Source organism: Gallinula chloropus (genome assembly GCF_964237585.1).
Source record: "Gallinula chloropus genome assembly, chromosome: 1".
Classification (NCBI taxonomy): domain Eukaryota; kingdom Metazoa; phylum Chordata; class Aves; order Gruiformes; family Rallidae; genus Gallinula; species Gallinula chloropus.
In genome coordinates, this window is record NC_140085.1 from 42,472,313 (window position 1) to 42,488,727 (window position 16,415).

The 16,415-nt window shown below is 41.4% G+C and overlaps 1 protein-coding gene across 2 annotated transcripts; it reads left to right on the forward strand.

Annotated features, from left to right (window-relative positions):
- Positions 1-471: 471 nt before the first annotated feature.
- ING3 (inhibitor of growth family member 3) lies at positions 472-15,866 on the forward strand (the record flags this gene model as incomplete). Of its 2 annotated transcripts, XM_084263411.1 has the most annotated exons (12): positions 472-499; positions 682-753; positions 4,903-5,003; positions 6,401-6,466; positions 7,533-7,629; positions 9,704-9,775; positions 10,067-10,186; positions 11,319-11,476; positions 11,851-12,041; positions 13,115-13,307; positions 14,293-14,331; positions 14,969-15,866. In XM_084263411.1, the coding sequence occupies 12 exons, from the start codon at positions 472-474 to the stop codon at positions 15,083-15,085; spliced, it is 1,254 nt and encodes a 417-aa protein (XP_084119537.1). In that variant the 3' UTR covers positions 15,086-15,866. The 2 variants fall into 2 exon arrangements, with proteins under 2 accessions (XP_084119537.1, XP_084119538.1); XM_084263412.1 differs by lacking the exons at positions 472-499; positions 682-753 and adding an exon at positions 4,621-4,720.
- Positions 15,867-16,415: the final 549 nt, after the last annotated feature.

Genomic DNA, 16,415 nt, shown 5'->3' on the forward strand with positions numbered 1-16,415 from the left:
CCCTTCTCACGCCTCGCAACGCTGCGCTCGGTCGGCGGGGGGAACCCTGGGGAGGGCCGGCAGCCGCACGTCCCACCTCTGCCCGGCAAAGCGAGGGCTGAGAGGGGAGTCCCGGCGAAAAACCGCGGGGTCCCTGCAAAGCCGGCGCGCCACTGTGACTGGGATGGTGCGGGGCCGGGCCGGTGCGGTGGGGCAGCGGCGCGGCGGTGCGCACGGAGGGCGGCGCATGGAGCTTCCCGCCGCCTCCGCGCGTACGGACTGCATTTCCCGTGAAGCCGCGGGGAAGAGCGCGAAGCGCGGCGTGCGTCAGCGGCGCCAGCAGCCAATCGCGGCGCGGCCGGAGCGAGCGCCGTCAGCCGCCAATGTTGTTTTCGCTGAGTCGAGCTGCCGGTGTTGTTGGCGGCGGCGCCATATTGGAAGGGACGAGCCCCCGTTAGCGAGAAGCCCCTTGGCGCTGGCCCGGCCGCCGCCATGCTGTATCTGGAGGACTATCTGGAGAGTGAGTGTGTGCGGGACGGGGGTGCCGGGCGGCCGGGCACGGTCGGTGCAGGAGAGCCGGGGGGGTGGGGGGGGCGAGGAGCCGCGGCGAAGAGGCGGTGCCCTCCCCTCCCCCACGGCGGCGAGTGAGTGACTGACTCCCTCCCTCCCTCCTTCTCTCCCCCGCCCTCCGTGTCCCCGCAGTGATCGAGCAGCTTCCCATGGATCTGCGCGACAGGTTCACCGAGATGCGCGAGATGGACCTGCAGGTGCAGAGTACGTGAGTCCCGCCCCCTCCGCCTCTGCCCGCCCCCTCCCCTCCCCGCGCCGCAGCGCCCGCCCCGCCAGCGGGGGGCGGCTGCGGGCATCGGCACCATCGCCGCGCCCCGCCGCAGGGCGCGGGCCCGCGGCGTGGGGAGGAGGGAGGGGAAGGCAGAGGAGGGAAGGAGGGGGCGAAGAGGCGGTGCCGCCGCGGCGCTCAGTCCTCTGTGGGCGGCCCCGCTCCGCGCAACGCCACCGACCCGGGCGCTAGCCGGGGGTTGTTCGCGCCTCTGGCGTGCCCCAGCTCTCCGGCAGCGGGGATGGCGCCGCGTCTCGCCGCGGGGCCGGGCGCGCCTCGCAGGCAGCGGGCGCTTGGCGTCGTCTCCTGCGGGCCGGCGGTGCGGACGCTGCTGCGGCTGCAGGAGGTGGCGCTGCGGAGTCCCGGCGCCGCGCGGGGGCCCGGCGGGACGCAGCGAGGGGCGGGGCGCGCTCGCCTGGCGCTGTCCCCGCCGAGCCGCTCGCTCCGGGCCCGCCCCCGCCCGCCGCCCGCAGCTGCGTCTCGGCGCAAGTAGGTTCTTACAGGAGTTTCGCTCCTGGGCTTGTGCTGCTCCCCAAAGCATTTTTGGTGGCACGTCCCAAACTCTTTAGATTTTTGATCCCTAAGAGCAGTGATGGTGGTTTGGAACGTGAGTTGTGTCCCGCTCCTTCGGCAGGTAGCGGCACGCTGTCTCTGAAACTTTCCAGCCAGCTCCCATCGCAGTAGCCTGCCTGAAGGTGCCTTTTGCACAGCCCGTAGCGTCCCAGCTGACCTGACAGGCTGCTCTAGGTTTCTCTGTAAATCGCTGTGTATATCCCTGGTGATGTCCTTGTGCTGCTTTCAGGAGGCATTGCCTTTTCATCTTTTCTGATGCAATCTCATGTGGGACTTGGTGTCACTTAACACCTAGTTAGGTGATGCGGTTATTTAGTGCACAATTAATACCTTAATCCATAACTGTGATGCAAAGGTCTTTGGTAATGAAGCTGTTACAGCACAAAAGGTGAGAGGAATCCTTGCTGCAGAAGGGTCGGGATGGTCGTAAAGGCAAATGAGAGGAAGAGCAAGGGTTGAAATAACAAGTGAAAGCCACACAGGAATACGAACTGCAGCACTGTGTGAGAGTGCAGTTCTTGAAATTTATAGTGTAGCCAATAATACTTCGAAGCGTGGTCTCAGGTTTTGCCTTGGATATTTACTTTAGTGGACCCAGCAAGTCTGTTTAACAGACTTCACTGACACGTCGAACTGGCTATGATATTCCTTGTACAGTACAGCCTAACTGCTGTCTTGGGTTCAGTGCTTAGAGTTGTGGGAACAGGGCAGTGGCTCCTTATGGGGAGGTAACACCTCTGAAGTAACTGTTGCGAGGGAGTGAGCTCACTGACTTGGCTACTTCTGATTAAGTTCACAAATTTTACTTCAGTAGGGAGGCAGAGAAGCTAGTAGGGTTTTTTAAGCATGTTTCAGAACTGAGCCAACTAGCACTGCTGAGGTTGCAGTAGTGTCATTGCTTCTGCTTTAACTGGAAGTGACAAATAACACTAAATACTGTATACTAAGATCAGCCTTAGGCCCAGAGGGAAAAACAAAATCTCTGGGACATTGGTACTTTTCTAGTTGTTGCACAGTGAGTAATAAAGTATCCTGAGACGCTTATGAAACTTCTGGACTAGCATCTCTTGAACAACAGCTGCCAAACTGCGCATTGAATCCTGCACGCCAGCCTGGACATTCTGCTCATGTTGTGACTATAGTGACTTGCTGCGAGGCTTCGCTGTCTCCAAAGTCCTTGAGAACTCTGCTCTGAGTGATGCTGTCCCAGAAACCCATATGAGTTGCAATTTAGAGATAACTGTGCTGCCGTGTTTTAGAGTCAGTGTTGACTTTATATTCTGTCCTGTTTGGACCACACGGACTTCTAATGGGGCAGGTGCAGCTGTTTGTTGTTGGAAGAAATAATAAACCAGCTGTACCTACTTTATGTTCTGATAAGGCAGCTGTGGGAAAAGTAACAACCATCTGAATTGTGACATGACTCTTGAGCTTTAACTGAGCTCCACATGGAGCATAAAATGTGTTTATCTATTTAAGTTCAAATCATGGATTATCAGGCTTTCATGGTAAAATGTCAAGCTCAGGAAAAAGGCCTCTCTTCTCATAGAATATCTGGCAACTCTCTTGGGAAATCTGATCGAAGAAATGCATATCTCAGAATATAGTATCACAGTTGGATTAAAAAGGGGGATGGGGGGAAAGTGAAGGAGCTTGAGTGTAGCAGAGAGGACTTTTCTTGTAATTCAGTAGATCTGAGCTGCATTCCCATTTCCCATTTCTGCACTCCGAGGAGGCTTATGCAGTTTCACACAGACTCATGTGTATCCTCGATTAAAAGTTAAGAGGGAAGATTTTTTTTTTTTTCTTTTCATGTCTTTGAGCCATTAGAATAATTATCACCTAGCTGTTTGCACTCTGGGGAGAGGATATAGAACATTTTGTCTGTTTGCTTTATGGACCAAATTACAGTCATTTGGTCAAAGAACAAAGCTTTCAGAAGCCTTGGAGTAAAGCTTGTGCTGCTTGCCTGTTGCTCAGGCTTCTTAAACATCTCACTGAGTAACAGAGTGTGAGCAGAAGATGCTCATTGTGCAGGTGCTTCTATCCTTGTCCTGTCTTGCACCAAAACTGTTGGGAGTGCTTCATTTGGGTCTAAATAAAGCTGAGGTGAACCTGTGTCACAGCTGTCCTGGCTTGCGATTAGTTACACTCTGTCTGGTCAGTTGTTAGCTTCCTGTTGGATTTTATGCTGGATATTCCCAGCACAGGGAAAATCTATGAATCTTTTTGATCTTTTAAGTACAAGTGATTTTTGGTTATTTACATGAACAGTTCTAGTTGTAAAATTCCGCAGAATGACGAAAATATTTGGGCTCCATTGGATTTGAAGAGTTAATCATACTTAGGGATTTAGGAGTTTCTTGAACTAGTTAGTGTTTTTGGGGTTTGGTTTTTTTTTTGGTAAGAGATGAAGGCCATCATGTGATCCAGTTTTAATGGTGGTTTCTGGAAAGTATCTGAAGTGTTTCACACCCAGAGCCTGCAGTCTGTGGGTAGTTGGTGCATTGCTACATTTAATTTGAAACTGGTGCCAGCACAGTATTGCTGAGAAAAAATCACAGTTCTGTAATCTATCCTGAGACTAGTGAGGCTCAAGGCTGTCAGAGCTAGTTCTACTGAGGCAGATGCATGTTTTTGGAAATGCACGAGCTGTTGCACGCACAAGTGTCCAGCTGTTGAAATGGTAAAGTCAGTGTTTTGATGTTGGTTTTTTTTGGTTTTGTTTTGGGTTTTTTTTTGAAGGAGGGCAGAGAGGAAAGGAAGGGAATCCCTATACCTCTCTCAAACAATGAAACAATTAACTTCTAGTTGACTTTTTTTTCCTTTCTGGTGGAATTACTTTTTTCCATTAGGATATTTCTCAGCTTCATATAAGTGAGAATCCTGCCCAAGTACTATTTCACAAGTTTATTTACCTCTTAGTGTTGCCCTGTGGGGGCGGGGGGAGTAACTTTGTGAGTGGTTTCAACTTGCTCTCACCCTTCCTAGCATACAGTGGAGAGAGCCTTGACTGAAAGGTGGTGACTTGACTCTTCAGTTGCTCTACCTTTTTGAGGCACTAATTTTTTCAATTATTTGGTTTTGTATTTGACTGTTTCTCTTAGGAGAACATTTTGTTTCCTGCTCAGTTTGTAACTGGCTAGAATGTTCCAAAGTCAGCAGTCTAGAGCCCTGGGTGAGGAGTTTGGGTCGTGCTTTAAGTCACTACCACTGCTCTTAGGGACAAAAAACCTTTAGAACTTGGAGTCCTGCCTGCCTCATGCTGGAGAGCACAAGAACCTTGATGAGAATCCTACCAGAATGCAATTCTGCTTCTTGGAAGTTAAGGTAAATATTTCCCTCCTCTGTCCACTGTCACTTGGCTGTTTTGGTTTTTTGTTTTGTTCCTTTCTAATAGTTTGCACCTCAGTCCTGTCAACTTTGTTTAAGAAAAGAAAATCCATCTTAACTTCATAATGTTTATATACATGAGAAGATAACATTTGTCTTCATCTTTTCCTGTGCTACAGATGCAATGGATCAGCTTGAGCAGAGGGTAAATGAATTTTTTATGAATGCAAAGAAAAACAAACCTGAATGGAGAGAAGAACAAATGACATCAATCAAAAAAGTAAGGATATCACAGGAGTGGGTCACATTTTTCTCTTGCAAACGAAGATAACCTTAGGAAAAAATAGCTTGTGATTGATGGAGACTTAGCGTTCAGAACTGTGGCTTCCCTTGGGCTTTCACAGAGATGAATAGAATTGCCTAGGAGGAGAAAAATGACTGAAGAGTGTCTTTGATCAAGAATTTCTCTCAAGTTTTACCCAGTATTTGCTAGCATTTTAAAAATTACGATCCTGAAATGGTGAGGAAACCAGGTACTAAATTTTCAGCTCAGACTTCCTACTTCCATTTGTCTGGCATGTAGCTGCGCAAGTTAATTGGCTTTCTTTTAGAGGGTGTTTTTCAAGCTTAGCTTCAGCCTTTCCTGTGATTCTGCCCATGTCCTTGTATATGTTAGACATATGGTGTATGTAGCTTTAGGGAGGGAGGAGTAAGAAGATGGATGTGTTTTGTTTTCTCTTTCAATGCTTGGGCATCGGTGGTGGTTCTGTTAGCAAGGTAGTCCATCATTTTGTCAGGAGAAACTCCTTTCTCGACTGCTGCACTTGTTACTTCAGCCACTTATTTGGCCAAGGGTGGTTTTGGTTTTTTTTCCTTAATTAATACAAATAGATTTCTTTATTAAAAAAGAAAAAAAACAGTCAAAGCTCTGACTTCACTAGAGTAAATGAAAAATCTGATTCTGACTTAGTTGCACAAAAGCTTCAAGTAGTTTTTGCCAAAGCAAGATACTCTTCAGTGGAAATTGAAAATAAAGAGGCACTTAAACCTGTTTAATTCTAGAGTAAAAACATGTATACACATAAATTCTAAGAAAAGTTTTGTCTGGATTTTCATTTCTGGATTTTAAAATTTGATGTAGTCAAATTAGATAATGAGTTATATAAGTGTATTTTAAAATAATTTATAAATAAAATATATATATATATATATAATTATCTCTCTTCAAGTACAGTGCTGGAAAGGCCTCCATTCGCAGCGTCATTTCAAGGGCAGTAGTATCTGCAATGGTCCTAAAGATCCATACACAGTAAAAGATGACATCTCACTTTGAGTCTGTAATGTTATGCTGTGTAATATAAAAGAAACTCAGGACTGTTTCTATCCTTGTAGTATTTTATGCAGAAATCTAAGTATCACTGTAGGACAAAGTGTCTGCATCTTGTAGTTTGCCTTTTTTTTTTAAGGCACAGTAAATTTATATATATAAAATATGTCTCTCATCTGAACTTTAGCCAAATGTTGTTAACAGTAGTGTTTCAGGGTCTTTCTGAAAACTTGACGTTAATTTATCCTCCTGACTGGAAGGAGATTTTGTGCTGGATAACAGTAGCTTAAAATGACTAAAATTAATTCAGTTAATGTTCAGAATTTAAAAAAGAAATCTCTTTCTAACAGGATTACTATAAAGCCTTGGAAGATGCAGATGAAAAAGTGCAACTGGCTAATCAAATATATGACTTGGTAAGTAGATGGAAGGCTTCTGGTTAATTGCCTAAATTTATGCCCAAAGGAGTTGTAAACATTCTGATAAGTACTACAGCTCTGCTGTTATGTCAGCTACATACTGATAGGTTTTGCTGGTGAAAGAAACATTTCATATTTTATTAAGAATTCAGTTGCTTTGGGTCGTGTCACTTAAATACAAAACATACAAAAACAATTTTAGAAATCCCGAGGTTTTAATGTGTCTTGATTTTTTTTTTTTCTTAGCTACTTTTTTCCTGAGAAGAGACCACAAGCAAGTTACTGTTCTTTATACCCTGTGGATTTTGAATTCTAAGTGTATTTAGTTTACATTTTCGCAGAGAATAGAACCTGCAAGTCAGACTGCACTAAAATAGAGTAGACATAAAACAAGTATTTCTTGTCTGCTCTGGTTCCACTTCAGCTAACCAAAAGTTAGTTCTGAAAGTTGGAACTTAGCGCTGCTCTTTTGGTTAGCTAGCAACTGCAAAAAACATGTTTCATTTTTAATAGTGTAGAGGTAGGTACAGCATCCTGCTGTGTGACTACAGATGAAGGTGGTGTTTGGAACATAGTGTTTCTTGCCTTACTGATGTGTGTAGTGGCAGACAAAGTGCAATTTAGTAAACTTGCAATTTCCCTGTGCATCCCAGCCTCTTCTAAAATGCTTGTTATGTACTGTTCTTTCCCTTCCCCTTCCTATACCAGTACCCACAACACTCCCGAGTCCTCTTCATCTTTTTCCTGAACAGAAACAACCTTGTGTCTTGGAACATTGCCTACAACAAGCAAGGTCGAGCCAATATGCAGTCTTATTGTATCCTGTGATTGACTGCGCAGCTTAGGGGCAGCAGGGCTATTTTGGTGCCAATTCCTGTATCTCTGCTGAGACAGGGAAATGTAGGTGTCCCAAACATTCCACTCCTGTGTGTTTTCACATAGGTCGAATGCTGCACAGCAGAGAATTGCTGGAAGGGAAATGCATAGCGAGCCTGAGATTAAGGGTGTAGTTATTTACGTTCAGGAACTGGGTGCTATTTATTGTTTCTTTGTCTCAAAACAGGTAGACCGTCACTTGAGAAAATTGGACCAGGAACTTGCTAAATTTAAAATGGAACTTGAAGCAGATAATGCTGGAATTACAGAAATACTAGAGAGGAGTAAGTATGCATAATTTTCCTTAAGAACCTGACAGATTTTATGTCCGCTTGCAAAATAAAGTTGTTAGGAGCTTGTTAGTGGCCTGCAGGAGTTGTTCTAGAATTGTGTTTTAACCTGCATGCTTTTCATCAGCCAGTGATTCTCAGATCTGAGAGTCAGCCTCAATTTTTACCAGTGAAGGCAAAATACAACTTAGTGATGAGAATCTATTTTTTTTTTCACATAAGTGTTGTGCTAGTGAACTGCTGTAGAAAGGTACAGGGTTCTTTAAACCTGTTTTAAATGACTGTAGGTGTTCAGACAAGTACTTCAACCTAAGCTTGCCACCTACCCCATCAAAAGCATACCATTTCTTACTTTAATTGGTTGCCACTAAGCTGAGGAGGGTCATCATTTTAGTTAGAGGTGTGGGATGTCAAGTGGGGTACTCAGTGGTTGTTTTTGTTTTTTTTTTTAAAGGGTTGTTTTGTAATGGGATAGTGAGGGAGAAGCATTTTGGGTAAGAAACTGTTGCATCCTTAACAGACACAGCAGTGCTAGTGTTCAGAACATGAATGAAAATGTAATGTGACAGCTTTTTGGCCAATTTGGTGTAGAAGAATTGAGCCTTTATGCAACAGCATCTAGACATCAAACATGGTTATCATAAATTTTAAAGTTTATTTGATTACTGTGGTTATGGAGTTAAGAGTCAGTGACTGTTCTTTGTACCCAAGGACAGTGAAAAGAAACACTTGAAGAGGTTAGGAATAAATGGTCTTTTTTTTGAACTTTGTGTGGCTTTGTCACAAAAGCTGGGAGTTCTAGGGGATATTAGTTGTTATTATAAATGACAGGTACAAATAGAAAACTGAAAAGTAAATGCTTTTAATGAAGTTGGAATTTCAGCCACAGTTTTAATTTGCAATACTACCTTCAACTGAGCTGTGTGTTTGGTGAGCTAAGTAGGTAGAACTTCAGGAGCTCAAAATAAATATGGCAGCCTGAATGTTGCATCTTTGCGGTTTGTTTGGGCTTTTTTTGGTGGGTTTTTTTTGTTTGTATTTAATAAAATGAAAAGTCAAAGCCTCTTAATATTTTTAGTGAATACATTATTGTTGAGGTTCCTCCAGAGGGCAGCCTTTGGACTGGTTCATACCATGAGTGATGTTCGCTCAGCCACAATATCTCCATATGCTTTGACCCTCTTCTAGAATAATTTTCTTTAAACTTTTTATGATGGGCTCATGTACTTTTTTTGAAAGCACTGAAAGAGGTAGGAAAAATTAATGCTACTGGTTAAAATGTGAATTACTTTCTTTTATTGTTTTCTGTATAAAGTGTTAGGCATTACAGCTGGTTCAAAGTCTTTTTTGTCTAAGACTTACACACAAACTGTTGTATATTGTTCTAATGTAAATTTACAGTTAAAGTCTCTTATGTGATTGTTTAGCCTCATATTACAAGAAATGTTATTCTTAGACAGAGACTTGCACTTGTGTCCCTCCCCCTTTTTCTTACACACACACACACACACACCCCCCCCCCCCCCGATTGTATCTTTGTGTATTTTAAATGTTAAAGAAAATTAGGATAATGATCTGAGGCCCTTCCTGTTGAATGTTAGGTCACCTTGAAAGGCATTGCTAGTGCTTGTGTTTTGACTCTGTGACAAGATGCCTCATCAATAATGTTTACCTGTTAGAGTCTGCTTTGCGTTTTGTATCGATGTAGATTGTTAGCACTTGTGGTGCAGCATCCTCTGAGGGTCTCCAAACTGTGTGCGACTCATTTGAGTATGTCAGTTCAGGGAAATGTTGTTGTTCACTTTCCTTAGTGACCTTGATTTTAATTTCCTGATTTCAACAGATTTCAATAGCAGCAGTCAACAATTTGTATTTTAAAGCTGTTTTTCTGACTGGCTCCTTATGGTAGCACATGAAGGGTTTCAACTCTAACAAAAATCCTTCTGATTAAAATAAATACAATTACATAGTGATCTGGTTAATATTATAAATGCATTTAGTAGCTGAAAGTCAAAACCATGCAAGTGATGACTCTGAAATATTCCCATCCTTTTTACGTCCCTCTTAGGGTCTCTGGAGCTGGATACACCCTCACAGCCTGTGAATAACCATCATGCCCATTCTCACACTCCAGTAGAGAGTAAGTATTTGAGGCTTTAAAACATGTCCACTTTCTGTGTTTCCTAATTTTTGTTGAGCTGCATTAGGGGGAGAAAATGCTCAGAACTTTTTTCTGGTTCTCCAGACACTGGGAGGAAGAAAGGCATAATGCAATGATAATAATGTCAATTCAGAAGAAGTGAAAGAATGAAATAATAAGGTTTTGCTGGTGGGAATTAGTTTAAAGTGCTGTTTTCTTATCTCAAGTTACAGTTTGACTTTCAAGCTGAAAAGGTTTTGCATTTAAGTTCCCTATATTTGTTTCATTTAGAAAGGAAACACAATCCATCTTCTCACCATAGTACAGCAGATCATGTTCCTGAAAAGAAGTTTAAATCTGAAGCGCTTCTATCTACCCTGACTTCAGATGCTTCTAAAGAAAATACACCAGGTATTCTTAAATGTCTTGCATTTTATTGCTTTTTAATCTGAAGAAGAGAAACCCAATTATATTTGTAAGTTATTGTCTTTTTAAATCAGAGGTTCATACTCTTTCCTCTGGGACTTTCAGTCATTTGAAACATGAGAACTTGCAGGCATTGTTACTCATCTGTGTTGTCCATGAAGCGCATCAGGTCTTGTTGTCATTTAACAGCTGCATGTTGGCTGTTTCTTTTTATTATAGGCACTGCTTGGCAGAAGATAACAGTGCAGTTTCATTCAGACAGTAGTAGAAATACAAATGGTCAATGCATTATTGTTTTGGGAAAAAGTAACATGTGCAACAACTTCCAAAGTAAGGGAACAGAATTTTCACCCTTTTTTTTTTTTTTTCAAGGGTTGGTTTGACAGTAAAATAAAATTATTTTTTATCTATTTCAAAAGATGCAACAAGTCTTTTCGAATGCTGAATAAAAAAAAAGGCCCATAACTTTCTTCCCATTTTAAAAATTAGGCCGTTTCTTCTCTGAAAATAAAAAGATTGTGATAGGCTAAGTTTTGGAATTTAGTGCTGTTCATTAGACTTCAGTGGTCTCCCTTATAACCATTTTAATTGTCTTCTGAAGGAACTTCACGTGAGATGGCAAAGGAAGTGTAGCTGCGTTTGAGCAGCTGTCAGTCTGTAGACAGCCACATAAATCTGTGTTGCATTAAATCTGTCATTTGTAGTTTTTAGAATTAAGATTGTTACAAGTTTTGCTTCAGGAGCAGCATAGATGCACAGTCAAGTTCTTACCCTTTCCTTGAAAGCTACAGGAGTCGGCATAATTTCAACAGAAGTTTGGTTTATGTAGGCATAGCAGCTGCATCTGTTCTTTGATAGCTGAATATGATAGTGAAGACTATCTTTCTGAAAGGACTCCTTGCACATGAGGACAGGTGGGGAGGAAACATTTATTTTTTTTTTTTTAAAGGCAACACTGGCTCTGTCAAATGTCACTTTAAACTTTTTCCAAATGATCAGACCTCTTCGATGCATAAACGGAGTTCCTACTCTTTCATGGGTTTTCATATGTAACTCTTCTTAAAATGCAAAAGTTTTAGTTTCATTTTGAATTTCATAATGTGTTCTGTTCATCAAGGGTGTCGAAACAGTAATTCATCATCCTCTTCAAACAATGCATACAATACAAACTCTTCTCAACCATTGGCATCATATAACCTGGGCTCATTATCTTCAGGATCTGGGGCCGGTGCAATTACCATGGCAGCAGCTCAAGCAGTGCAAGCCACGGCACAGGTAATGCCAAAACATCCTTGTCGTTCTGCCACCCGCTGTTGATTGAGAGGAAAGGCTAGTGATTTCTCTTTTTGTCACTCTTGATTCCCATGATCATTTTCCATGGATGTGATTCTATTGTCATATTAGTATTTTTTGTTAATTTGCTACAGTTTCATCTTGTAAAGCTTGCATAAAGGGAGAGCTTGTTTTCTAGCTTTTCCTGTGGGGATATCTTTACACTTTTTTACCACTTACTGTACAGCTTTTTATTTTTTTTTCTATCAGGGTAACTAATGAACCTGTGCAAATAATTAGCAGTTAGTAGCCCTTGCATGTATCTTCTCTAAAGACCTCTACTGTGTAAGCTGATACAATATCAGTGTTCCTTCTAGATGAAGGAAGGAAGACGAACATCCAGTCTAAAAGCTAGCTATGAAGCATTTAAGAACAACGATTTTCAGCTTGGAAGAGAATTCTCATTGTCCAGAGATTCAACTGGATACTCAGCATCAGCTCTGGCATCTACATTAACACAGACATTAAGTTCATCAACCACAGATTCACGAAGTGGCAGAAAAAGCAAGTAGGTTTTCTTACTTGAGTGTAATTATAGCTTTTAAAACATCTAAGCTTTCTTTCAAAGGTCATGGGCTGTATTAGAAACAGCATATTCAGTATCTGGGGCGGGGGGATCAGCAGAAGGTAGCTATTGCCTGCTGGCTTTTTTGTTCGTTCAGGGTTCTCTATTTTTGTCCTTTTTTGTGTTTTGGGTTTTTTTTTCCCTTTTCTTCCTTTAAGCAAATTCACTTCCAAGGTTTTAAATGCATGTGTTTGGTTTTCTTTTTCATCTGTGATACAGTCTAGTTTCTTTCCTTAGTTTTCTGTGTTCTGGGAGAGAAGATTTGGTATAATGGCAAATGCTGGGAATTACTGTGCTTTTTGTAGAGGGTTTTGAAAAAAATCTGGAGATCTGCTTCTTGTGACTTCAGAAATAATCACAACCCTTTGATAGCTGACCTTCTCTTCTAGGACAGGGAACAGAAGGAATTTTGTTTGGGATTAAAATCAAATGTAAAAGCATTTTAAACAACACAGTGTCACAACACACTGTGACAGCAATCACAAGTTGTACTTGGAAGTTTGTCCCAGAATGCCCATCCTTCTAAACCGAATTGCGTGCTGTTTCTTCATGGAAATTTGTGTTTCTTCACAGCTCAGTTCATAGTTTTGTCTTAGAAGTATTTTTCATCTGTGGGAATCTTGGGTGTCAGGTCTGACCTATAAGCAGAAGCAGAGAATTTGCATTCTGGCACGGTTCCTCTGGAGTGATTGGTGATGCTTGAGTGGAGATTGCCATAGAATCAGTCATCTACAAAACAGCTGTCTATTCTGCATGACATACGACATTATTTATATGTAAATTCCTGTTTTATTTGCAACATAATTTTTATGAGGACTTTACACCAAGGCTGTTGATGGAAAGTTTTGTGAAGAAAAACATTGATTAAAGCCATTGGGCAGTTTAAAGCTGTTTAAATTCTGTTGATTAGAAGAGCCTGTCTTGCACTTGTAAGCTGGCTTCCTTTTCCAGATGTGGTCGTTGCAGTTCCTCTGATTTGTTGAATGAAATATTTTCTTTTTCTTTATTTTTAATAGAAACAACAACAAATCCTCAAGTCAGCAGTCATCCTCATCTTCATCTTCTTCATCTCTGTCATCATGTTCTTCTTCATCTGCATTGGCACAAGAACTGTCTCAGCAAACAGCAGTAATACCAGAGTCTGATTCTAATAGCCAGGTTGACTGGACCTATGATCCAAATGAGCCACGTTACTGCATTTGTAATCAGGTAAGGATGGCTTCCAACATGAAATATAATAAGAGCTGCTGTTTTGCTGTAGCTGGACTACCTGTCCTGTATGCTAATTTAAATATACACTATTTACAGACTTGAAATTCTGATTTATTTTGTTTTTTATTTCTCTACTGGTGATATGAATAACGAACCCAGCTGTTGAAGCTAAAAACAGGATTTCCAGTGATGCAGCATACTAGAGAGTTCTAATTTTTTTTAATGAAGACTTCAGGAATAGTTAAATTAAAAACTGCAGTTTCACAGTGAATTTATTTAAAATTTTAAAGTTAATAAGGAATTTGGTTGGTCTCTCCTAATTTCACTTAAAAAAAAAGAACAACCAACCGAAAAAACGCACAAAGCAAACCCAAAACAAAACACAAAGACAGAACACTCCAAACAAAACAAACCACCACCCCCCAAAAAAACCCCAAAACCAAAACAAAACACCCCACAGCAAACAAACAAAAAAAGTAATTTTGTAAAAAAACTCTCTGGAAACTTGAGAGACTGAATGACAACACAAGAAAATTTTACCTAAAAATGCCTCCTCTTATTTTAAACACTCTTAAAAGTGTGGTGGGTTTGTTATTGTGTAGAATTCTGTTACTCTTCTGAAAGTATTTGATTGTTTCAAATAAAGTGCTTGAAATCGTCATACATGCAGTAGAAATGCCAGACATAAATATAAGTTTGAAAACTGGGTTGACAATGTCCTGAGCACAGTTTAGACCACAACGTGCGTCGTTCAAGATTGAATGCTGGAGTTTTTCATCTAACCTGAAATACGCAAAGCATCTCTTTTTCTGTCTTTTTCGAAATATTTCAGAATACTCTATTTCAAAATATTGTTGCTGCTTTTAATAGGAGGAACTCCGTAGACTTTTAGAAAAAACTCCTTAGGAAGTCGAACTATAGCCCTTTGTCAATATTGTTTTAAATGAGCAATATAAATTGTGATTTTTTTCCAATTTACCAGGTGTCCTATGGTGAAATGGTAGGCTGTGATAACCAAGATGTAAGTAACAAAGTTCAAAAGGCTTGTGGGATGCTCGTGCATGTAACTATTGCTTGCAGGAGTTACTTTTTTTTTAGTGTTGGTTTTAGAGTTAATGTTCTCTGATGAGCTGAACCATTCTTCAGGAAACTTCATCTGTCCCCACAGTTCTGGTCCTTTCAGAAGGCTTCACCCTTTACTGGGATGGTCTGACACCTATAAAATGTCCTGTATTTCTGGGAACTGCTGGTATCAGTTACCCCTCTAAAAAACAAAAGCATTTTCAAGAACAACTGAATGTAATTGTGTACTTACTGAGATACTACAGAACTGGGTGATAAGATTACTTTTGTATCACTTAGCATTGTCAGACTAAATATTTTGAAGCACAACATGTTTCTTTTGCTCTGTTATGTGAGTCCATATATGACTCCCAGGGTACTGTCACTTTCCTTGTTCCACTGAGTGCAGGTTAGGGACTGAGATAGTTATCCCATCTCGTTTTGTCCCATGACTGTGTGGAAGAGCAAAATCTAGGCTTTTTCTTGTGTTTCATTTTCACAGAATTGCATCTGTGATAGGTGTTTAATGGGGGGAGGGGGGAACCCCCACAAACAATCCAGAATCCCAAACCCTCTCTTTAACTCTGTTTTTGTAGTGCCCAATCGAGTGGTTCCACTATGGGTGTGTTGGCCTGACAGAAGCGCCGAAAGGGAAGTGGTACTGTCCGCAGTGTACGGCCGCCATGAAGCGGAGAGGCAGCAGGCACAAATAAGTTTCTCCACCTGGAAAACAAATTACATACTAAAGGTTTTATAGAGGACTTGGGAGGGGAAGGGACTCCCACCACACTTCCTTCCAACCACTTAAGGGTTAACATAGCAGTCATAAGATCTCGAACTATTGGTTTTGCTAGTTGTGTTTTAATATTGTAAGTAAATTATTTATGCACACTGATGTGCTACAGATACTATTCCAGTGAGCCGTGGATTGTTCCAGTGGCCCACATATGCAGACATTTGTACTATCAAACCATTTCTCTGAGCAGTGGGCATTCTACAATTACTCAATCTTCAAAAAAATTCCAATAAGTCAGGATTTTAAATGTTATGTTTTATATTCAACAGGTATATTCTGCTGCATGTACTGTACTCAAGAGCTGTTATGTAACACTATGTATATAAATGGTGCAAAAAAAGTCAGTGCTTCTGAAAAAAAAAAAATGAGACAATGGTTTTTAAAATGCCTTTATAGCTTTGGTTCTTTATGAAACTTAATTCAGCAGGCTGAAGAAAATGGTTCTTGTATACAGCGGGCTGTTGTCCTCTAGGGTACTTGAGTATGTAAAAACAAACAAAAAATGCTGTAGAATAAAACAAACTTGTGCCATTAGTCTTTATATGTTTCTGCTCCAGAGAAGGTGCAGGCCATAAGAGGAAAAAAAGGTGTTAAAGTGATGATAAATTTTTATACCAAATGTGTTTATTTTTTTGTGCAAGTAATCCTTTAAATTTGAATTGTATTAGGTGTTAAAATAAAACAACCTCAACTCTGCAGACTAATGTTCTCTGTGCATTTGTCGAAAATGTTTTCAGGTTTGTCCCTGGAGTGGTTTCAGAAGAATATAGCTAAGTTTGCATGAGAAGTTACTACACAACTCATGTGAAGATTGATTGTACAGCAGGACATTTTTCTGGTGGGTGGATAACTGGGTAACCTGGTCTAGTGGAGGGTGTCCCTGCCCATGGCAGGGGGTTGGAACTGGATGATCTTTGAGGTCTTTTCCAGCCCAAACATTATATTTCTCTATTCAGAAAACTGATCTTTAAATCAGACCCTTGACCATGAACATAATTCATCTTCTCTATTTTTCCCCCATTTTTACACACAGTTTGTACATTTCCTTTCACTGACAAGTTGCTGTTGTATGGCATGCATCAGCACTGAACAGAAACAAGATGATGACTCTCTTCTTCCTGCTTCCTTCCACATCTGGAAAAATGCACTTTCTCTTAGGAATGAATTTTCTACTTTAGCACCAGGTTGCTGTCAGGCTGTACAATTGTGGCCATGGCACCTTCCCCAAACCCATGCAGTCTGGGAGA